Raw genomic sequence first — 24,852 nt, forward strand, 5'->3', positions numbered from 1 at the left:
TGTTAAAAATGTTAACAGTGACATTATGCAAATTGTCCCTCTCTCTCTCAATTCAATTACATTCAAAAAGCTTTATTGGCATGGCAGTTAGTTTCAGAGGATTTGAAGGCTACTCCCATTGGCTTGAATTTTAAAATAATTTGTTAAAAAGCTGAATATTTTAAACGGTAGACAAATATGAAAAGAAGTCCAATAATGTGCTGAAAGAGCTGAACATTTTGATGGTTGGATGGTTTAATAGCTGAAGATTTGAAGGAGTTACAGTGAGCCAAAAAAAGTACGGAAAACGGAATAAAATAGTTTATTAAAGATTTGAAGAACACTAATTATCAAATAGCCAATGACCCACCGATTAATCTGTAACAGTTGTGATAATCGGCAAATCATTTGTCAAAACTTTTACATCAAGAGTAAACCGGAAACATTTTCAAAAACATTTGAAGATGTTACTCTGGACTCTTTTTGGACCAAATGATTACTAAAGAAAAAACTGCAGATAAGTAGATAATGAAAAGATATGTGCAGCCCTAGACAGATAAACCACTGGAACCTGAATTCATATTAAAGTGTTTTTCATAAGGATGGGGAAACTAAATGCGAAATCTTAGCAGGGATTCTGATGCAATATTATCTTAAAAGACGAAATGGCACATAATGGGGCAGTCCCTTTTGTACATGCACCTACTCACGCACATACTCTCCCTAAAAATAAAGACGGTCATGCAGCTGCTGGTCTGCATGCGACCCAATCCTGATTCCTGACACACCACTGTGGGTTTTGTTCATCGTCAAATCACTTGGAATTAATTGACAAGTTTTGTGTGTGAAACTGTTGAATTTATACATAAAACAATGACTCCACTGCTCAGACAGACTGTAGCCTCAAAAAAACTGTCCATCCATGACGGAAAAAACAATTAAAGAATTTTAAAAAAGATGTATTTGTGAGTAAGCAGTTCCATCTCACACAGGAGATCATGATGACGGTGGAAGTCTCTCTGTACAGTACACATACATACTTACATATACAAACATGAGCTCAGTGATCAGTAACACTCACAATATCCTTGTTTCTTCAAAGCAGTGGGAGCAGCCTGCTTACATTTCAACGCAACAACCTTTTACTGTTTTAATGGTGGTGAGACAGAGATGAGGTTGTTGGGGCCTGGCTATGATCAAGAGCGTCAATAGACTATCGGACATATGAGTCACATGCACTTTCAAGATGTAGGCAAACCCTTATGTACACATTTCACACTGCTTTAGAAACAAGTGACTTCGCTCCATATCATGTGTATGCTTATTGCTCAAGTGTGATTCATTAATGGAGGTGCAAAACAACTAAAAGGCAAAAAAAAAAATTTGTAGAAGGAATTTGCTCAAACATCTGTTCTCCTGAGCCGATGGTCCCTTAACGTGTTCATACACTTCATGCCTTTCCGTAGAGCAAACTCTTCATACAGAGCTGCTGAAAAAAAGGCCCTTCATCTCTAAATAAGCTTAATAACACTCTATACGATCACTTAAGACAATTCTGTACAGATTTTTCCCCCAACCTCTGTATATAATAATTACTCTCCAAGTAAAACAGAACTAAACACATCTAAACAGATCGAATAAAAAGTGACAGTCTATTTGCGGATAGGTCAACGCTGGTTGTGTCATTTTCCTTAACCCTTACGTTTGGTTTAATGAGAGACACAACAGACCATCAATATCCATCGTAGTTTCATAGTTAGCTTACCGTCACAAAGAGAAACCGCTTGTTGCAACTGATTTTTCAAATCGTTCCAAATTCCCTAGCCGAAGTCAAATATTTAAATATTTACATCTGGCTTTATTCAGGCCGATCTCCTGTCCTGCATCATCGCTGACTGTGAGGAAAATATATTGAAAAAAAAAAAAAAAAATTCTGGAGCACTTTTCCACAAACTAATGTCCTCATGTCACCGTTTCTTCAGGTTTGTTTTGCTAATATGGCACTTGAAAATCAGCTCAAATCGATCTTGATTTTAGCTAAGAGATTTACATTCTGTACATTTATATATAGATATAAAAAGAAAGAAAGTTGGCTTTCTAGATGTCACAGACTCAATTCAAGAAAATCTCACCGTGCAACCGCCATGAAGTAAAACATCAGGGTCATGAAATCAAGGTTGGTTCTTTGACTTTTGGACAAATAGATAATTCAACACAGGGATGTTAATAATAAAAAGAGCTAAAGGGTCCCTCTCTGAAAAACATTCTGGTGGAATAAATGGACACATACAGTAGCCGTAAGATGTTGAGAAAAACATCGTTGTGTGCCTTGGTTTTCACAGCATCGAAAAAGATTTCCCTAACATCATTCATTCCCTGTTTCAAAGTGAGTTTTTCGAGCAATAACAAGTTCCCCGAAACGTTCCCAATCTGGTGCTGGAGGTCCATCAGAAGACGACAAGCAAATAAGACGTTTAGATCCACAATTCTGTTGTTTCAAGTCTTTGTTTCAGCTTCTTTCCCCTGTGCACACGCTTCTTCATAAATCAAATCCATCTGAAACCCGTGTCTAGTGGTGGTGACCGACAGACAGCACCAGTGGAATGAGGCAGCCCGTGACCAGAGCTACCACCTCCACCTTGCTCAGTCCCTTTCCTCCGTTGCCCCCTGGCGCGTGGCTGTGGCCCCCTCCGACCTCCGGCAGGACATGGACCGTAGCTACGTACAGGAAGGTCCCGGCAGAGAAGAGCATAGCCACACCGGTGGCGTTGATGTCAGACAGGGCCTCCTTACTGCTCTGAGAGGGGGAACAAACAAAAAGACTTTGAGGAAAAATAGCTGATTTTTTAATTATTATTCAATACAATCTGAGAAGACAAACTGGTTTCCCCTTGGACAAGTGACTCTTTGAAGATTTATTTAAATGTTTATTTAAGTGACATGGGACAAGAAATAAAATTCCTGCAACCACATTTTAGGGGCTTTAAAAAGGTGTAGTGTGTAAGGTGTATTTGGTATCATCTCATGGTCTTTCAGAGAATCTACAGAAGCTACGGTGAACTTCTGAACACAGATTTCCATATTTACCTGACTGAGGCCTAAGAATGTGAGCATGGCGAGGACGGGCGCTGCCAGGGCGAAGACCAGCAGGTGTTTGCGGATGCGGTTTCTCTCCAGACCAGCATGCATCAAGAACGACACCAGCCCAAAGGCTGCCGGGGCCTGCAGATCACATAGGAGAGTTCACATACGTAAGTTCACATACTGCTTAGGGCTGCAACTAAAGATTCATTCAATTATCAATTCACTAGCAGTTTATATTTTCGATAAATCATTTGGTCTACACAATGTCAGAAAATAGCTCCTAAACAGTTTTCAAACGTCTTTTTTTGCGAAATAGTATAAAAAATATAAATAAAAATGCGTGGTATTTATATTCTACTACAAATAATACACACAAATGTGATGCTTTAGGGTTTTGCCAGAATCAAATTTGGCATATATACATGTTCCATAAAGCTACATTATGAGCTTTTTGAAAAGCATTGATTTATGTAACAAGATATGAGCCATTATTACCTTATGCAGCATGATGGCTACAAAGACAATGAGCTGAACGCTGGTCTGAGAGGTGGAGGCAGCAGCTCCGAGGGCCACGCCGTCAGCTGCAGACAAAACACAATTGTAACTGAGACACACATAATAATTGGTCATAGTTATTACAAATATAACAAATCTTTTTGTTTGTTTGATGTGCCACCATTACTGGTCAAATGCTCCAAAACCTGTGCGTTTTCATAATACAAATAAAAGCAATTCTTGAGCTCAGCTTTGAAATGGGGTTAACTCATTGATCGACATGAAACAATTTAAATAGGTGGTATAAAATGTCACTAAATGTTTACACAATGTCAACCACAAGCACCAATATGGGATTCTAACTAAAAACATTCATTTCAGCATAACAGACATCTACAACCATAGACGTACCTGCAGCGTGGACCACAAGACCCAGGGTGGTGGTGATTTTGGAGGAGTTGATCCTCGCTGCCTCCGGATCTAAACCTGAAAGAAAAATGAGGAAAAAAAAAATCACATTTTGCAACGACCATGTTGGGTGTTTTGGGTATAATTCAACTAAATATGTTTTCTGGGGGAAGATAAGCTCTTTTAAGCACAGTTTATTTGTAGCAGTGCAACTTATTATTCTTCTTAACCAAATCACACCATCTGCTTCTCCATTCTGTGCCTCCCCTTGATGCACACAGATAAACCATTCACAGCAAACGTGTAGCGCCTTCTTCTTCTTCTTCTTCTTCTTCCCCTTTCACAACATAACAAGAAGTCTTGTAAAAGAAGACCAAGCAACATGTACAAAACGATAATGTACAAGAGAAGGTAAAGTGCATTGATAAAGAACTGGCTTGGGTTTCCCCCAGCAGACGAAGTGAAATATGATCTTTCAACCATATCGCCCACCCTAAGGCTAAAGACAAAAGGTGTCGTCAGTTGTGACTAAGGCGAATTTGCACAGAATAAGTCTCCACTGTACAGATGAGTTTCTAAGAAACAAACAAACAATCACTAATATTTTCTTTTCCGTCTCTTTTCAATACCAACCTTCAGTGCTGTGGAGATGTGAGCTGCCTATCTGGTCGACCAGCAGCATGAAGACAAAGCCGAGCACCAGAGACACTCCGATACAGGCGTGGAGCTGCTCGTGGCCGTGCTCCTGTTTACCGCCGGCACTCAGCACGGCTTCTACGTCGGCTTTGGTCTCCGACACTTCCACCACTCCAGCCTGGCCGTGGTCATGGTGTCCAGCTACACAGTAACACAGGTCTTGTTAGAACAGTGGCCATCACCAACATATGATGATGATAATAATTTTTTATTTGTCTGCACCTTTCATGACACCCAAAGAAACCCTTCAAAACTAGTAGACATCGAATTCAAAAGTAAATTCAAGGTCACTGGTTTAAAAATATTTTAAATGGATCAAATTTGGGTGGACAGGGTGGAAGTTATGCTGGGTATGCTAGACTAAACAGATGTGTTTTGAGTTGCGATTTGAATTGATCAAGAGAGTCCGGTTGACGGATGTGAGGTGGGGAACCTATGCAGTATTCTTCCTCATCACAAAGCAAATATATCTGTGTGTGACAGAGTCCGTTAAGCAATAGATATACACATCAACTGTTTGTACTTCACTGTGTGCCGAACTTTGTTCTGTTTGAAAAGGATTCAACTGTTACAGTCTACAGGCAATGTCAATATATCGTAGCATATGTCTACATGCTCTATACTTCAGTTCTTACACGTGAAGGTCTGTCAAAGAGCCAAAAATATTGAAGTATTCATATCGAGTTGATTATAGTGGTGAAATTAAGTTAAATGAAATTACAGAAATGTGTTAAGTAGTTGTCAATTAAAATTTTAAATGTTTCCCACAACTTCTTATACATCAAATGAAGGGATGTTCCAGGCCTAATTCACATTGAATTCTAGTAGACAACATGGTATAGTTTGAGACAGGCCCGCCCACAGGACACTGTCACAGAAATCGCCTATGCTGCGGGCCTCCCCTGAGGTGCAGTGAAAAACTGATGGTGGGACACCTGGGTCTAGTATATGTCAAAGACTTTAGACTTTATTGTCCCCAAAGGGAAATTCTTTATCACAAAAATGCACGTTATGAATTTAAACCTGTTTGTAGACCAGTTTGGAAATGACAGAATAATTATCCTGTCCACTTTGAAATAATGTAGAAGAACTACAAAAGGTACAAATCAGGTAAAATAATCCAGCCAAAACAACAATATAACAAAACCCAATTTTGTCGCCATTTGGCACACAAAAAAGTAAAGGAAAGTTATGCATCATTTTATTAAATGACTACATTTTATCTGATATGGAGACACCTGAATTCATCAAATAAATAATTTTACTGTTACTCAAACTTAAAAAAGCAATTCAAGACTAGATTAATTTTTGAGAGTTCATTATAAATGGATGCAGGGCTCAAAGTTTCTGGGTAGTTTTTGGGGGACCAACATTTTTGGTTGAACTGTACCTTCAAGGATTTCTTCATAAAGTGCGTGGACTCCCTCAGGAATGATAACAGCCAGTGCAGTGCCACACAGCAGCCCGGCTCCCAGCACCGTGATCAGCTTCAGTTTCTCCTGAAGACACAACAAGTCATTGTATTTGAGCCTTTGAAACTCAAGATAACATTACAGAGAACATGATACCAATCAGTGCTAACAGAGAGAGGGACTTTTACCTCTCTGGGAATAAAGTTAGCTATTGCTTTTTATATATTTACTGTTTAGCCTCATTCAAAGACTATGACTGTTTAGGATTGCTAAATTTGGACTTATGAATATGAAACTTTCCTAGAAAATTAACAAATCGGTTAATTCCTCTTTTTTTTTCTTGTGGTCATTGTAGAAACTTTAATGGTATATTTTTCCAGCAAATACAACAATCTGAGTCCACATTATCAACAATATATCCCTAAGTCTTTAAAAACGTTTAGTAGGAGATCATTTACAGAACAGGTGCACCTTTTCTTCAACCAGAACAATTAAGTCAATGCCTTTACATTCTACTCATCTGCAGTAGCAGCAACCCTGTAGATCTTTCTTAATACGTTAGTCTTCTAGTTACTGGTTATCTGCAGATAATGGCCAAATACATCTAGTAGTACATCATGTTTCAGCTTATGGAAAGTTAGATCAAATACTTTTTAAGGATATGCAAGAGCCCCACTCCTTACCTCTGCAGTCAGACAGTGACTACAGAGGTTGTCTACGAGTGTACAATCTTTCAAAAGAAGCACTTTTCCTTGTCAGACTTACCTCTGAAAAGTTGACTGCTAACGGAATCGTTCCGGCTACATAACATCCCACCAGCATCGCCAGAGACAGCAGACTGATCGAGCTGAAATCGTCCATGATTGCCCTTTTCCTCTTATCGCAAATCTACTAACACGTCAAAACCTGCACCTCTGCTTTCAACACGGACTTGTACTCGTGCTATTTGAGTTTAAATCACATTCCCTGTCCTGTAGTTGTAGGTTTAAGATATCTGGCACTAGTTCAGCTCGCTGCCAAACATCCACGTTCACTAAAACTGAGACGTTACTGACTCGATTGGCCGATAGCAATGCTAAGCTAACTAGCTTCGGTAATTTTCTAGCTCTTGAAAAAAAGGAAAATCACAAAGGACAAATCCTGACACATTCACGTTCACTTGCAAAATATCCGACACCCCGCATTGTTTCATCCAAAAGCAGCTGACAAGAATAATATTGCAACTTTTCCACCAGTTGTGTAGGTAGCAGGCTCACAAACAGGCTAACAGCACAGCCTCTTGTTTGGGGCCGATGGAAAGTACTTCCGGGTTACAACACGTCATCCACCTGTCGTGGGGGGAGGAACCTGCCACGTTTCACATACACTGCAGGAGGGAGTGATGTCTACTACTATCTATGGAAAGATATTTGGAGATTTATTTCGATCATATTGTAATTTTGAGCTTTAACAGCAACATGTGCATGACGCATGACACAGTATTTTCTTGTAAACCTCATTATACTGGCAGCAAAGTTTTAAATTCATACATGTAAATTTACTCTAGTAAACCCTAATTTTCATGCCTGAAATTGAAATGTATGTTAAGACAATAACCTCACTCAGCATATAATAGAAAGGCTATAAAGACAGTGAGACCCTCTTATAATAGGTCAATGGGTGAGACCACGCACCCATGTTAATGTGTTCACTCAAGCCGATCAATTCATGTTGACACCTGGCATCCTTTGTATTATTTTCTTATTTATTTTCTAGTCTTTACATTTGTTCTTCTGCTTAAAGTATATTGTCATTGTTTACATAAATCATTGAATTATTCAAAGTGATAATAGAATTAAAACTATTGATGTGTCTTTTGAATGAACGTGTACTATTTATTACCCTTAAAGATGTTTCTATGATGATCCAGAAGATTATGCTCTTGAATATCTGGTTCCTTTGATTGATAAGTCATTATTCTATTCTGGAGACTATCACAGAGAATGATACAATTGTAACTTGTATCACGATACCGAAAGTCCCTATTTCAATGAAATTATCTGAAGGGAGATGAAAGTACAATAACAGTTTGTAAATGAAAAAAGTTTGATCATTTGAGGTTTTTTTTATATATAGTAATTAAAAACAAAAAACTTAAAACAATACAAAAACAACAAAAACATAAGGACTGATATAAAGACAATATTTCCATACACTTTCTCAAGTATCATTTTGTTTGAAACCAGCCAAAAAAAGATTTATAGAACATTATAATAGAAATTATATAGGAAATATAATATAAAACCCAGTAAAGAAAGACAAACATTTTGTACAAAAGCATATTTATTAGTTCACACAATGGAGCAGTGCCTCAACAGGACAACAGTAAATCAAAGCAGAATATTTTCCAACGTATTGGAGAATAGATGGATAAAATGCAACCGTCTTTTGCCTTTGACAGCATCAACACAGGAGAAAATTAAATACAACCTATGTTTATCATGCAGTATGTTTGTGCAAACCTTTTCTGTTCACAGCTCTGACTCTCCCTTCCAATCTCACACACACATACACACACACACACACACACACACACACGCACACACACACACACACACACACACATTCAAGGCAGCAGCTCCTTGCCGAAGGAATGGAGGGACGTACGGACACACACACACACACACACGTTTACAGTCTTCTGGACCAAACTGAAGGCAGCAGAAGTGCGAGCGAAAGAAGTCAGACAGAGAGACATTCGGTCTTCATTTCACCAGTCCGATCTTCTTTGCCTCAGTTTCATATATCAACAGCCGCCACATTTTTACTATAAAGACTTCTGCTTCTTCGTCCAGAACCTACAACAGGTTGGATAGAAAAACAATGTTAACACACATACAATACACAATTGTCAACATATGCATAGTTCAAATAAAAACTTATATTGTCATGACTACTGACAAAATGTAATGGCAATACATCCAATAATTGTTTAGCTATTTTAGTCCCTACCGGCTGCTGCTCTCATGTAATATTTCTGGACAAACCCCCTAACTTTGGCTTTGTGATCCAGAACCAAATTGAACTTACCATAGCAACATCATCGAGAATACCCTGAGGGGTGCTGTGTGCCATCACCTGGGGAAAAAAGAGAAAAAAATTCAGTTAAAATGAACAGCAAAGCCCACAAATAACAAGTTTAATTTAAAAATAATAATAATCTTAATTACTCTTTTATTATTATTTATTACTAGTGAATATATAAAGAAGCTCTCATTTTCTCTTGGAACCAGGTTTATAAATTACAGGTTAAAACCCTTGAAAACAATACAGCTGACGAGAGAGCTCCTGAAGTCAGAGAATCACAAACCTTTGAACAGACAAACTCCACCAGCGTAGCTTCCTCCTCGCCAATGTATTCAATAATCTTCTTGTTGATCCACGGTTTAATGCGCCGATCCATCAGAGTCTACAGGGAGAACAAGACATGGCTTCATTTTCTATTCCTCATGTAAGGAGAGCAAATAAACCACTAAGTCATTTGCTAAAATGACTCAACCCTAGCAAACAGGATAGAATATTAAAAAGGTGGAGTCAGCGATTCTGGAGAAGACAAAATATCTGGTGTAAACACATGGCCCTGAAAACTGGTATGTAGACAAAGGGGGCCCACCTGAGCTAGCAACATCCATGTTCACAGTGTCTAGGCTGTGTATTAACCCTGGATCTGTTTCCCAGCACACAGAGTACAGACAGGTAGTGGATCGAGAGGAGATATTCACTGATTTTGTAAAAAAAAACATTTTCCAGAACCGCTGGCTCTAACCTTTAAAATATATAAGGTCTATACAATTGTTGCAAATGAAGCTCTTTACCGAGTCAACCATGGTCCAGTCCAGAGGGTAAGTGAAGAGCTCAGGCCTGGCGGTGGGGATCTTCTCTATAAGGCTCTTTATGTGCTTTCGTTTCTCCTCCGTGTTGCCGCTGCCTTTGGCCCCTGGCATCTCCGCTCCGTCCAGCCCCAAACTCTTGTCATCATCACCGTAATCCAGAGGAACCAGTTTCCTTTTGCGGGGAGCCTCATCTGCCTCCTCCTCGTCAAACTTGTTGAAAACACTGTCTACGGTCGCCAGCTTCTTTCGCTTTCCTACTACGATCTGGCTGGGACTGTTGGTGGCACCTGGAGAAGAGAAGCAACAGTTGTTTTGCTTGCACAAAGCAGCAATGCTAACGAAATACATTTCAAACAGCCCATCTTCCACCACGGGAAATTTCCCTGGAATCTAATTTCTGGGTAATTGATATTTTTTCGGACCGGCGTGTGCGTCTCTCTGCTAAAAATAGATGGACAAATTATCTGAAAATTCAGAAAATAAATCTTCTTGGCCTACACTAGCATGCTGTTTGAAAAATAACTCAATAGTTGAAATAATAAATACAATGTGTTTTCCCCTTAAAATTACTAAATGCGGGGGTGCCTTTAGCTCAGTTGGTAAGGCGTCCCCCTCCCGGGCCGGGCCCAGCAGCAGACCCGGGTTCAATTCCCACCCGCGGTCGTTCTCTGCATGTCACTCCCCTCTCTGCCCCATTTCACCTCTGTCTCTCTGCACTATCAAATAAAGCATAATAATGCACAAAAAATATCTAAAAAAAAAAATGACTAAATGCATTTCAAAAGACAGTAACAGTGTGGCACTTCTGTAAACTTACTGAAACTTGGCTGGGCCATCACTCTCATGCATTCTTCAAACTTTTCTCTGCGCTGTCTGAGATGATAGATAGGTTGTGTTGCCACGGTGATGTGGAGTCTTAAACTGTTCTAGCTTTGCAGAGCACTTCTTTCTGTTCAGCTAAATATTCCCATAAAACTGCACTGCGTTTATTATCGCCACCAGTTAAAAGTCGGTTTGCTTCTGCTCGTTTAACTCTCCCGCGTCCATGCCGTGGTCGCGCGCGCAAAGCTGCAGACACAGAGCAGCTGATAGAGACAAGCTTGGAGACACATGCTTTTTACCACAAATCGCAGACTTTCGCGCAGTTATGACCATGCACAAGCACACATCGCGCTTGCTAGTACATTAATTGTGCAGCTAAAAAAAAAAAAAAAAATCTGTTTTGGGTCGGTTGGTAGTCAAGGCGGGAGGCGCTGGGGGAAACACTGGACCATATTGTGTCCGTAGTTTGCTGCTGTACTCACCCAGTTTGAGACTCAGACCGATCTTGGGCCGGTGTTCCTCTGGAGGCTGGACCTCTGGCGTGTCCTCCCCGGGGATGATGATGCCACATGGGGACTCGTTGCCGGGGGAGTTTGGCGTGGCGCCCCCGCTGCCTGAAGAGACCGAGGGAGCCGTGGTGATTGGTCGCATGATGGGTTTGAGCTGTGGCTTTTCCTCCGGTGAGTCCATACAGTCGTCATGGTAATCATCCACCAGCGGTTCTACGTCGTCATCGTCGTCAGAATGCTGCGGCTGTGGGGCTCGAGGGGCCGGGGGCTCCGACGGCCGGCCGGAGCCACGCTGACTGCGGTCACGGTCTCGGTCCCGGTCCCGTTCACGTTCTCTGTCACGGTCTTTGTGGGATTTCTCGTGGTTCACAACTTCCTCCTCCGGCTCAAGTTTGAGAGGAGGCTGTCGTCTGCGCTCTGCCTCCTCCTCCATCTGCACGGATAAGAAAAGGACACATGAGCAAACCCGCACTTTTCTTATGTGTCTGTCAGGAAATCAATACTTGTGACTGGTGACATTTTAATATCAGATGTGCTAATATCATTGCAGATTAGACCGAATTCACAGTGTGAATGTCTGAATTTAACAAACAGTCAAGTGCTCAGTAATGGAAACTGACTTATGTCAAATCATATACTAGCACTTTCACTATATTTACAAGGTGGTGTTGTTAGAACTAAACAACACTATGACAAACATTTTTTATTTTAACCGACAGCTTCTCAAGCACCGCAAGATATTTTTTCTAAATCATGCAGCCCTAGTTTGTCAGTGGATTGGTGATTTGGGCAAATTGCTCAGTGAAATGATCCTTTCATCCAGCAGCTATTCAACTTCCCCTCACTGCAGTCTTTTGTTATGAACATGTGCACTTGTGAAATGTTAATTAAAAAGCAGCCATCTCTGTGGGGTTCATTCAGCAGAGGAATCTGGTTTCTCCTGATTGTCCTTGAGACTGATTACAGTGTCCAGGTTTCACATTTAAATGAACAGTTTAAAGTCCCTGGGTTACAAAAGTGAAAGCGGTGCTGCTGGCCTCACCCTCTGCAGCTCAGCATCAGGGTCTGGGTGACCTTCAGCCAGAAGCCTCTGTCTGATCTCCTCATGCTCCTCCTTCTCCCTCTTCCTGTCTCGCTCGTCCAGCTCTGTCTCCTTTTCCCGGTCACGAAGTCGCTTCTGCAACGCGCTGCCCCTGAGGACGAGAACCAGAGAGGTTAAGAAATGATGAATATAATATACAAGCTTAAAACTCACCTCTTTGCACTGGCTTTAAATACAAGTTTGACATTTGACAATGCTCCTATTGATTGTGTATTTTGTTCATGTTGCTAGTATTTTGTTTTGAGCCTGTACAGCAATATGGTCAAGTAAGGTTTTTTTTTTTAACACAAGCAAAGCAAAGCGTGCACCTCGTACTTCTAAATGTGCATTCAAAATATTCACCTGTAGTATTTCGGGTCGTCTCTGTCGTCGTCATAATCTTCAAGGAACTCTTTCAGTCTTTTGGCTTCTTTCATCTGAATTCAAAACGCACAACAACAATAAAAGTATCTGCATGAATCCAGCAAGTCATCCTCACATATATGGCATTTTGTCTAAAACCAATGGCAATAACTTTTAGCTAATAACTTAATCTGGTTTAGTTAGTATGAATAGATGATGTACCATTTCACGACGCCTCTCGTCATCCCTCTCAGTTTCTTTGCTGTAGTCGCGACCCTTCTTCCTCTCCCGGATTTCCCAGTTTTTCAGGCGCTTCAAAGAGATATTAAAAAAATTATTCATTCATTTGGTTGTGTTACAATTATTTGCAAGGTAATCGAGCGATATCGAAATTAGGAGAGATAGTATACATACTTCTTGGTAGGCCGCCTCCTTGTCCCTGAGCCTCCTCTCCAGTCTCCTCCGCTCGTACACGTCTTCCTCATCTTCCTCGCGGTCGCGTTTTTTTTCTTCCCTTGTCCTCTCTCTGCAGGAGACAACGGGTAACTGCTGTTAAGACTAAGGGCGCAATAACAATTGGCCCGGTGTATCCATGCCATGCTTAAACCTGTGTCCCTCCTCCCAGAATATAACAAAAAGGTTGAGCAGTTATTTCACATGTAGTCAGTTTTGCTGATTTGGTCTGAGCTAGGCACCTACTGCCAAAAGCAGAGCCTTGTTCTTATAAAGTGGTTTCCTTATATAATTATGTTAACATTGTTGCTGTAGTGGATTGCACTGGATAAGCACCTATTAAACTCAGATGGGTAAAACATTTATAAGCCTTGTTCTAGACCACATCAGCAATTCAAATCGACAAATACATTAATTTATAATTAAGTAAATAACAGCCGACTAATTTACTACACTTAAGGATGAGTCAGCAATTCTGGAGAAATGATGTTGTAATGCTATTGATATATGCTGAGATAATGATCGGCTTGTACTTTGGTTTTGATAAAGTATTTGGCTTCAACACAAATATTGTCATGCTTATTGTCACACTTGCTGCTGACTATTAAAACACATGCTATCTGTATTTCATAGCGATGAGCCTATTGATAGCATTGGTGGGTCTGTCCTAACTCCTTATTTGCATGCCACCCCATTGGCTGTCAATTAACACCTTTTTTTCTTTGTCTTTTCAATGCACAAACAGTATGGACAAGCAGCGGTTCGCAAGGAGATATTCACTGATTTTGACACCAAGCTTTCTCCAGAATCACTGTATCACTGACTCCACCTTTGAATACTAATTTGGTGCAAAAGATGCAGCTCTCCCATTGGATCAATACATAGAAACCATACCGTCTATGGTAGAAACACACAGCGTAGTCTTGACTTATAATCATTGCCCTTTCCAATAGCCTCGTCAGTAAAACAGTTTTACACAACAGAAAATGACATCACAATTAGTCATGATGTGCTTCGACTTGCATTTTCAGACCAACAGTTGCTCCAGTTTGACCGCCGTGGCCTCCGACTGACCTCGATCTGCTGCGGTCTTCGCTGACGTCTCGACTGCGGCCCCTGTCTCTCTCCCTCTCTCTCTCCTTGGTGCGTTCCCTGTCTCTGTCTCTCTCCCGGTCTCTCTCTCTGTCTCTGTCCCGTTCACGCTCCTTGTCCCGCTCCCTCTCCCGTTCCTTCTCCTTCTCGCGGTCCCGGCGTTCACGCTCGCGCTCTCGCTCCTTATCTCTCTCCCGCCTCTCCTTCTCCACCTCCATTCGTTCCTTTTCTTTCTTTCCTTTCTCCTCCTCCAGTTTCTGCAAAAGCCCAACAGGAAGAAAAAAGTGGGGAAAATATAAATGTGTTACAAGATTCAGATTCAGAAAATGTTATTGTCCGTCATGAGGCTCAAAATACAGTGCAAAACAAACTCGGACAATCAACGTAGGCTACAACAAAAACAGAATAAAAATTATTTACACAGGATAAAAATTTAAATATGTGTGTGCAAACTAGCATGGTGTTTATGTGGGTGTGTGGAAGACTACACACTCCAAAAAACTAAAAGCTCGTAGTCAAATGCATTACTAAACAAGATGTATCCACACATAATTCTGAAATTGATTTTGATTCCCTGGGCCAGACATGCTCACATACTGCCATGGCTCATTGCCTTGAGAGGCCTTGAAGTCCTCTTAGCTCTGTTGTTTCCTGCTGGAAGAGTCGTCCGCTGCTTGAGCAGGTTTAATGTAGTTACTGCTCAATTAAGGACACACTAACTTGTAACCATAAATTACAGATAAATCTTTCAAAAAACCTAAAGTCTTTTTTTGTTTTTAATAATAAAAAAGAAATTCACCAAATCTGAGTTTTTTTTGGGAGGGGTCCTCAAAAGTTTAAGAAATGAGTTACATCAGGATTGGTGGTCAAAAGCATAGATTGAAAGCATTATTTTTCACATAACGTTCTGGCGTTAAAGCTCTACACATTTACTATATTGTATTTTTGTTACGTCAAAGTGGACCACTTCCTGTCCTTGCTCCAGTATTCAGTTGAACCCACTGTTATTGAATGATTTATTTCACACATGTACCAGGTCAACTTGTCCTCTTATGTTCTCTATGGGGATCTGAGATTATGCTCTGACGTAATAAAGAGGCCATTCCAATACAAACTCAGCTGTAGGCCAATACATACTGGTCAAACCTGTGTCTGCCTACTTCCCAAATCAATGCACTGACAAGTAATAGAGTTGACCGGATGCTTAGGAATACTGTGTGTTAAAAATACATTATGTTTATCATGATGTAAGTAAGTTTTGACACCAGCACCACCATTTAAATATAGTGAAACTGCTACTAAATTACTTGAAATTACCCGATTCCTTGGTTTTAATGGGTTTTGATTTGAAAGGGGGCTACCGATGATACAACTCACTCCTGGTAATATAAAGCACTTAAAGATAAAAGTAATCACTGAATGCCAAATCAGCTTTTTTGAACCATTTTGTCAACAAGTTCTAACTTTCCCGATCACCAAAAGATCACCAAATTTTAAAGTGCCCTGGGTAAGTCGTACACTAATGGGTGCCAAGTGGATTAATACAAGCCAACGCTTAGCGTGGCAAACGGCCAGACTAAGTGAATTACATAAGCATCAACACCGACATGTATTTACGAGATGCAGGGGAGCAGTGCCAGACTACAATGCAAGTGTCAGCCCGGGAACATACCCTGGAACTGGGATTACAGCATACAATGTACCCTAAATATCTTAAACAACACTCTAAACTAGTATTAAGCCTTGTGTTCTTGTCTTTATTTAACATTTGAACTTAGTTGTATAGATATATACAACTTTACCTCTCTATTCTACCCAATTCTAAAAATTCCAGAACCATTTCTTGTTTAATTCTTACGTGTTTTGTCTTATGCCAATATTTTTGTCAAATGTTGTTTTATTTGCGTGTACATGTTTTTGCTGTTTTATAAAATATAATCAATAAAAAAGAAATTAAAAATATTTACCAATTGTCCGCTTTCTAAGAAGTTGACACAAACATCATGGCGTTTTCTACAGAGCGTTTTTTGAAACTATTGGTGTGTAACTTACAGGTGATGAACTATGGTTTCAGCGCTTCTCTGCCCCTACATCCTATAGGCTACGTGTGGGAGGAAAAGCAGGTCAAGTGTAAAAGTCAAAATAATCAGGAAAAACGTCCACACGATCCCTGTGAAGCAATTTGTCTAATTAAGATTTATCCACATACATGACAAAAACAATAGGTTTTTAAATTCATGTCTGATACAATTTTGATACGGTATATTCCATTTTGTCACAAGGAAATTAGTTAAGCAGTCTTACCTGGCCGTTGTCTTCCTAGTGTCCCTTGGGATTCTCCAACCCATTAAATGATTTATTAAAACCTTAACAGAGTCAGGCCCACAGTTCCCACAGTCTGTTAGGTCAACAAATGTATGTTCATGTAAAGTTATTTACATCTTGTATGTTTAGAATATTCAAGAACCATGTTGGAAGTGTGGGTCTGACAGTTGTTGAGTAAAAAAAAATTTAAAAAGAAGGGAGGGAGGGAGGGATGGAAGGGGTCTGTGCTACCCGTTTACCATTATAATTTAGCCAGACTTAATTCCGATTGATTCTAATCCAGAGGGAGGGCTTTGAAACATCTGGGCAGTTCACAGTACCTTACAAGTTGTCAGTTAATTTCTTGGCTCATTGTACTGTCAAGTTTTAATTAGTTTCTTTCCATCCTAAAACTTACCTTTTGTTCTAACATTCCTTACAGAAAAACTCTCTCTTTGGCTTGTTTGACTTTCAAAGTTCATTGACAAATTATTCTTGGTAGATATGTTTTCAGCTCTTTTAGTGGTCTACTACTTCACATCAAAGTGCTGATGGCAATATTTTATTTCATATAGTAGCTGACAATGCTGCGAAACAGTTTTAATCCTAACAAGACTCACCTTGGTGCTAGTGTTTGAAATTGTGAAATTAAGTAAGGACTTTGCTGGTAAAGTCCAGTTCCATTAGCTGTTTATATCATTTTGTCCTCCTCACTCAGTTACAAATAAGGTGAATGTGATTCATAAATATACTATGTATTTATTTATTTACGTGTTATTTCATTGTGTGACAAAAGGGCGGGGGATGGAGTCACTCAGACAAGAACAGGGTAAGGAAAAAGTAAATATGTTTTTAAAAACAAAAAGAGAAAAAAAATCAAGTTCTCACCTTGTTTATCTTCAGACCACATAGTGCTGTGGAGGGGCGCTCCCTGCATTAGTGATACTACAGGCTGCAGTTTCAAACTACTGCAGTGGTTAGGCTCATTAAGTCTGTGTGTGTTGTTCAAACACATTATTTATCATCCGAGTACCTGCAGAGGTTCACTGGGCTACCCGGCTTTCTAAAACCCCAAATAAAGCACTCTACATTTGGAAATTAATATTTGCACACTCCACAAGTATGAGTGGCACTTTGTTTTCCCAAGTCAAAATACATAAAAAAAAATTTAAATTTAACTGAGAGCCAGTTGCCCCTCTGCAAGCCCTCCAGAAGGGAGCGCCCAACATGAGTAAATAATAAATGAAAGATCATACTTACATCCTATCCTCGCAACTTTTTCCAAAGCTGAGATTCATCTTGCTCTAGTCACCAAATGAATTCTACCACATTGGTGGGGTTTAATCAATAGATTAGCTTTAGATGGAATTTCACATTGTGTCCATGCACTCTGTGTGATGACGTTAGCTTGTGCAGAGCTGAAACCGTTAGTCTCAAATTAGTATTATTACAACTCTTGCCCAATTTCAAAATACTATGAAGCAATCAAAATGGATGATTTGGTATTTGAATATTTTTTTTTAATAGATACTATATAAATCTTTCAATCAACATATACTACTTTCCATTGCTTCAATGTTTAAATTTCACTAACTAATCTATTAACAGACTTTTCTCCATACTATTGTCTAGCATTTCTATCAAAATACAAAAAACTGCAGCTCCATTTGCTGTTGAGAAACTTCTAAAAACAAATGTGGAGGATTTCTCCTCCAAATCCTAAATAACAGAGTAACAAACGTAGAATGTATAAAAGGTAACAACAGCAGTTTGAAACATTACCTTATGTGTGTCGCGGAATTTACTGATCTCTCTGGAAATCAGGTCTCTCTTATCGTCCTCCATCTCCATGGCGTTGATATCCTCCTTACACAAAGAAAAACACACTAAGTATGCAGCAGCAGTGACTATACATACAAATTAATTAGGAGCCCCTTGTTTTTACTGCTATTTATTTATTTATTGTAGGCTATTTATTAGGGGAATTTTTGTTGTTGATGCTATTGTGTATATATTTCCCGGCTTTGGCAAGTGGAGCTTTTAGGAATCTTGCTGTGTTTGTTTATTAGCATCTGTGTGTGTATGTCTGTCTTCTCTATGGCTGCAGCATGGGTGTTAGCCTAAGACAGCTTTCACTCTGTGGATCAATAAAGTTCATCTTGTAAATTGTTGTCATTCCTTCATAGTTCACATCATTTTGATGTTAATACCCTCAAATTAAAGCTGAAAGTCTGCACTAAAGCACGTCTTGATTGTTTCATTTCAAATTCATTGTTGTGGTGTACGCAGCCAAAATTATGCAAAGTGTGTCATTGTCCAAACATGTGTGGACCTGAATGTACATGATGCACACATTGGTTACCTCCTCTTTCTTCTCTTTCCGCTTGTTCTTGCGGGGATGACTGTCGGGATCCTGCGACGGAGCATTGAGCTCACTAGCGTACTCTCTGATGAGGACTTCTATCGCCCCCTTCACAACCTGGTCCCGACGCAGGGTTTCTTCGTCCAGAACCTCATCCTCATCTTCATCATCGTTCTTTGACCCAGCACTAGCTCCCTATTGGTTAAAAGGCAGGTTTGTGAGTTTGCTTCTTTTTTTTTTACAGTTAAGATTCAAAATGTAATTTAAAGAAGAAGTCTAGTCACAGTCAAATTTAGGTGGAATGGTTTTTGTGGACAAAATGAGGACAGAAATTGTATATTCGTCTTTTACTCAGCCTACCCCATTGGCACTCCTCTTCTTGGCCTTCCACTCATCCAGCTGGGACTTGGTCTTGGCATCGACTTTGACCAACAGCTTCTTATCACCTAAGAGCAACTCGTGCAGCAGTCTGAGGGATCGCAGGGTGGATTCAGGCTCCTTGTATTCACAGAATCCAAAAGCTGCCAGGATTAAAGAGAGGAGAGAAAGTTAGTTTGAACGTTTTTGAAAACAACAAAACTTCATAATTTTAATTATTTGCAAAAAAAAAAGATAACAGTAGTTTTATTTCATAGAATTCCAATGAGTCTTTCTGTAAATTAAGGCGAAAGAGCCTAAATAGATTGATAAATACTGTATTCATACCCAAAGGGGAATTGCGTTGTTGCAGTAACAACTAATGCGTAACAAAAAAATTGCAGATTGCACTTCGTCTGATTGTAATGTCCTCTAAAGGCACAGAAATATACAGATATAATTATATTCACAGTGACTTAATGCTGTAACAAATATATTAGTTTCGATACTTTTAAATAGGATTACAGTGACTCTCCAATGCAGTATCTAATACACATACAGTTATATGCATTCACATTAGGATAAGAAGGTTTGAATGTGTTGAACTTGCCCGTTTTGTTTTTACCTTGAAGTTTCCCAGAGGCCCCTTGGACCCGTTTCCAGCTCAGAACAATACCACATTTCTAAATTGACAGAAGAAAACAGAAATTAAATTACACTCATAGTTAAGAAGTATAATGTGGATAAAGTGAAAAAGAAACTTAAGTAAAATAGTTTTTTTTAAAGACAAAAGAGTGGGTACCCTCGGTGAATTAACTCACCGCTAGTAGCTGTCTGACCAACATGTCGGAGGCCTTTTCAGAGATGTTTCCTACGAAAACAGTGGTGGTTGGGCCGCCGCTGTCGTCTGTGTCCTTGGCTCTGATCAGCTCCTTCTTATGAAGCATCGGCTTCTGTGTTAAAATTGCACTCGGGACAAGAACCTGCAACATCAAATGACAGTTTAGTTTTCCAAGTGTTAGTCTTATCAGCAACAATGTACAAAATGGTTATATATCACAAGTGTGAGGGTCAGTTGAACTGCCTCATAGAACAGTAAACGTTTCAATAACTAACTGCATGCACTAAAGCTAAACTTTTAAATGCACTGTATAAGGATTGTGTATTTAATCGCTGATGCTTCTATGGACATGCAGTAGAAACCTTATTTTTGTAACTCACTGGTGTTGGGGCCACTACACCCATATGAACCGGGATCATGGGCGTACCTGAAGATGGAAAAAAAATACAATAATTAAACCATTTATTTGAGGCATACACTACAGCAACACAAACAACCACAATGATAATACCACATGGTTGTGTGTGTGTGTGTGATTACTAAAACCATGAGGGTTTACCAAACAAATACCGTCAACTGTCTTGCTGCATGTTTATGTATGAAGTACAAATATTGACATGATTAGTGTTCCTCTTGAGGGTTTCATTATACTCATATTTATAGATATTTACCCTTTACCTTTAACATTTCCAGGCACAGAACACTTAACTTTTATGGGTCTCTTGTCCCCTTTAGTATCTCGTATTAGTACATATATTAATCTAAATCTAAATTTGGATCAATCTGACATTAAATCACAATGTGAGCCCAGCAGCAACAGTTTTGTTACAGGCAATGTCACTTTCTTTACGCTCTTTCACTTTCCCAGAGCCTTAGTTATAACTTGTTGACATGTAAGTTAACAAACAAGAAATTCTTCAAATGTCAAAATTTAAATGTGGGCTCAGGGTCAGCCTGAGACACTATAACTAAAACTACCAACGACTGCTGCTGTAATTGTTTTACATGACACAAATAAGCGATATTAAATGTTGACGTCAACATTCAAATGTGGCCTCGGCTCTTAAAAGTCGTGTGTTTACAATGATAAATAATACAAGGGACAAAAAGCATCAGAAAACACACATACACACAGCTTTTACCACACAGTATTATCAATAACCAAGTTACCTGGCGGGACTCCCGGGGCGAACCCCCCGTACTGAGGAGGGGCGAGCCGGGGAGGTAACTGCGGGATGCCGATCTGTTGTCGGTTCATCGGAGGAGGGTAAGACATCCTCAGAAATCACAGCAACCTATGAATTGGACACATGATATTCAGCCGAAGACTGTGGGACACACTGTTCACAATTTCCTGGCAGAGGCCAGTTATTGTCAACTTCATTATGTTATTAATTATCTTAACATGGACTATAGTTACTGCTTATATCACCAACTAAACCGGTTTTGTGTAACTTAGTCAACCTCCACGTTTAACGTAAAGTAGCTAAATTAGCTCGAGCTGGCTAACACACTCTCTGTGGCCTTGCTAGTTAACATTAGCAACAGCGGTCATGTACGTTTTCACTCACCTGCTCTGAAGTGTAAAATAAAAACCAGTGTCCAATAATATTATGGGTTATCCAAGTAAAAGCCCATTAAATAAATATGGTAAACGGCAAAAACGTAACGCTTAAAACTGGCGTTAAAATTGTACCACCGGTGCGCTACTAGAGCCCCCCTATGGATACAAATAACTGGGACCTATTCTTACCGAAATGAATCATGGGATATCAAGGCGAGGAGTTTGGCTTAATACCCTACATTTGGGCTCTCAGGCAGGCAGTCCTAGGCGCCTTTCACCCTTTTTCATACAATATACTTCCTACGACTACGAAAATGTTTGACTTATAATGAACATTTAATACTTTGGATTATTATAATTTGTTACTGAAACAATACAATTTCCCTTGAGGAGTGAATGAAGTATCTATCTAGCCTATATCTATCTATCAGGGTGAATCATAGATATCTAGTATAATAAATAATCATCTTGGGACACTTTACGAAAATATAGGCCTACTGTATGTAGGCTATTGCGTAAGTTTTAAGTATGATTCAAATGTCTTCGCCCACAGCATACCATTCTAAACAGCTTGAGATCTCTACTATACAACAGAGAAGAAAAATGTAGCACAGGTTGGATGACTCTTCATCAAACAAACATTGACCCAAACATTTTTTTTCAATGCATTACTGTCATCTTGGGACAACATGATTTAGTAATGGTCATTAGTTCATAGAAAGTGGGATTATAATATTTGTCTTAAGATGCAAAAACGCTGCAATGGTCCTTTAGCCTTATACAACCTATAGTTTGTGGTCTGGCTTAATTCAGGCCAAAAAAACAGAGAAGAAAAACCGTTAAACACATTAATTCCAAATAGCCTACTTTTTAATTTAGTAGTCTAACATAGGCTAGAAATCGACTAATGAATAAGTCCATAGGCCTACACTAACAAGGAATGTTGGTTGTACTCAATCTGTATGAGAGTGAGATTTGTACGCACTTTGGGAAAGGTTTGCCTAACAGGCTTTAATCGGGGCTGATAAAGATAGTAAGACCATATAACATTTTACGTTATGTACAATAATCGACCGCTTGGTGGCGCCAAAGCCTTTTGTATATTTTGAGGCACGAGACCGCTCAACACAGTCTGTAGGCCTAGCCTATGTTCTACAACTAAATCTGTGGTTCCCGAATCTTTTTTGTTTTTTTAAGGGTGTCAACGTTCATTTTGTATTATTTTAGAATTGCATATAGGACTAAATAACAATACACATGTGTTCCCCTGTTTTTATACATTGTAGCCTAACTGTTTTTGTAGGATAGGCCATAGCCTACTGGCTTTTCTTTCAAGAACGCTAGCACAGCTATTATATTGTTTTGTTTTTCAGAATAAACCCCAACCCAATACAACAGAGAGAGAGAGAGAGAGAGAGAGAGAGAGAGAGAGAGAGAGAGAGAGAGAGAGAGAGAGAGAGAGAGAGAGATCATCATCATCATCATCATCATCATAGCCCACCACAGACGCCACAAGACACTGAAGTCGGGAGTTGCGTAATATAATTATAGCCTATTTTTAAAGCAAGTAACTGCACACATAACGTTTATGTAGGCCCATTGAATAGTTTCCATTATGTTTCACTGACTCCAAAAAATAATAATCTAAAACCTGCACGTGCCCTTTTTAATTAGGCTAGGCAGTGTAGGCTACTAATGTAAATTAGGCCTATTGCCTACGCAACAGTTTTCAAAGTGAGCTCTAACTTTAGCGGATACAACCATTGGACACAATATAGTAGCTTAATCCATTGTATGAAAATATAACACATTTTTTCAGGAAAAGTTTGAGGCTACTTTTTATTCTTTTCGTAGGCTTCATCAACACTTTTAAATAATTATTATTTTGAATACAACACTCTCCTTTGAGTATTTTTTATAGTCTGGTAACAGCGTAAAACAAGTAAAAAAAAACAATAGCCGAATGAAAAATACCCCTGGCTTCAAACGACGCTGAAGTTGGCAGCTGATTCGCAGCAGCCGATTCAGCAGTTAAGGAAAAGTTAAGGGATTCTTAAGGAGCGGCGAAGTGACTGATTCTCCGTTGTTTAACCTCCTAAATCACCGCAGTAAAGCCACATTAATTAGTCTAGATTATCTAAGAGAGTCTAACCATTCTTTAAAAACTGTTTAAAATTGATTTAACCTTTATTAAGTTTGTTTAAAAGAAAGAGAGGGGAGATTTCACTGCTTTTTTTGCATCTGGACCACATTAAAACTGGTCCTGATTGAAAACCACTGCATCTAGACTCTTCAAATCTTGACTAGATTATCATAGTGAGGCTATAGATTATAGAAAACATAGTTTCTGATTTGTGAAACTTTTTTTCTATTTGTGAAAATGAAATAAAGGCACATGTCAACGCTTTTTTGGGGTCTAGACCACATTAGAACTGGTCCTGATTGAAAACCACTGCACCTAGACTCTTCAAATCTGGACTACAATATCACAGAGAGGCTATACATTATAGAAAACATAGTTTCTGATTTGTGAAACTTTTTTTCTATTTGTGAAAATGAAATAAAGGCACATGTCAACGCTTTTTTAGGGTCTAGACCACATTAGAACTGGTCCTGATTGAAAACCACTGCACCTAGACTCTTCAAATCTGGACTAAAATATCACAGAGAGGCTATACATTATAGAAAACACAGTTTCTGATTTGTGAAACTTTTTTTCTATTTGTGAAAATGCAAAGAATGCACATTTTAATGGTTTTTAGGGGTCCAGACCGCATTAGAACTGGTCCTGATTGAAAACCACTGCACCTAGACTCTTCAAATCTGGACTAGAATATCATAGTGAGGCTATATATTATGGAAGACATAGTTTCTGATTTGTGAAACTTTTTTTCTATTTGTGAAAATGAAATAAAGGCACATGTCAACGCTTTTTTTGCATCTGGACCACATTAGAACTGGTCCTGAATGAAAACCACTGCACCTAGACTCTTCAAATCTAGACTAGAATATCACAGAGAGGCTATCCATTATGGAAAACATAGTTTCTGATTTGTGAAACTTTTTTCCTATTTGTGAAAATGCAAAAAAGTTAAATTTCAATTACTTTTTTGGGTCCAGACCGCATTAGAACTGGTCCTGATTGAAAACCACTGCAT

General features: G+C 39.3%; 2 protein-coding genes across 6 annotated transcripts; both read right to left on the bottom strand.

Moving 5' to 3' along the window:
- Positions 1–287: 287 nt before the first annotated feature.
- On the bottom strand, positions 288–7,357 carry slc39a9 (solute carrier family 39 member 9). Its single transcript, XM_080042104.1, has 7 exons — positions 6,840–7,357; positions 6,053–6,161; positions 4,600–4,803; positions 3,970–4,044; positions 3,559–3,644; positions 3,067–3,201; positions 288–2,776 (listed from the first exon to the last, which is right to left on the bottom strand). The coding sequence occupies exons 1-7, from the start codon at positions 6,933–6,935 to the stop codon at positions 2,549–2,551; spliced, it is 933 nt and encodes a 310-aa protein (XP_079898230.1). The 5' UTR covers positions 6,936–7,357; the 3' UTR covers positions 288–2,548.
- A 1,027-nt stretch (positions 7,358–8,384) lies between these two features.
- rbm25a (RNA binding motif protein 25a) lies at positions 8,385–21,866 on the bottom strand. 5 transcript variants are annotated; one of them, XM_080042614.1, is made up of 18 exons: positions 21,702–21,866; positions 21,301–21,425; positions 20,511–20,557; positions 20,111–20,272; positions 19,915–19,972; positions 19,293–19,453; positions 18,933–19,127; positions 18,353–18,433; positions 14,249–14,523; positions 13,136–13,247; positions 12,944–13,033; positions 12,722–12,795; positions 12,320–12,470; positions 11,251–11,710; positions 9,929–10,233; positions 9,424–9,522; positions 9,144–9,191; positions 8,385–8,911 (listed from the first exon to the last, which is right to left on the bottom strand). In XM_080042614.1, the coding sequence occupies exons 2-18, from the start codon at positions 21,404–21,406 to the stop codon at positions 8,819–8,821; spliced, it is 2,517 nt and encodes an 838-aa protein (XP_079898740.1). In that variant the 5' UTR covers positions 21,407–21,425; positions 21,702–21,866; the 3' UTR covers positions 8,385–8,818. The 5 variants fall into 5 exon arrangements, with proteins under 5 accessions (XP_079898740.1, XP_079898738.1, XP_079898739.1 ...); XM_080042612.1 differs by having other exon boundaries at positions 14,198–14,523; XM_080042613.1 differs by having other exon boundaries at positions 18,353–18,436.
- Positions 21,867–24,852: the final 2,986 nt, after the last annotated feature.

This window comes from Ammodytes marinus (assembly GCF_949987685.1).
Source record: "Ammodytes marinus genome assembly, chromosome: 15".
NCBI lineage: Eukaryota > Metazoa > Chordata > Actinopteri > Uranoscopiformes > Ammodytidae > Ammodytes > Ammodytes marinus.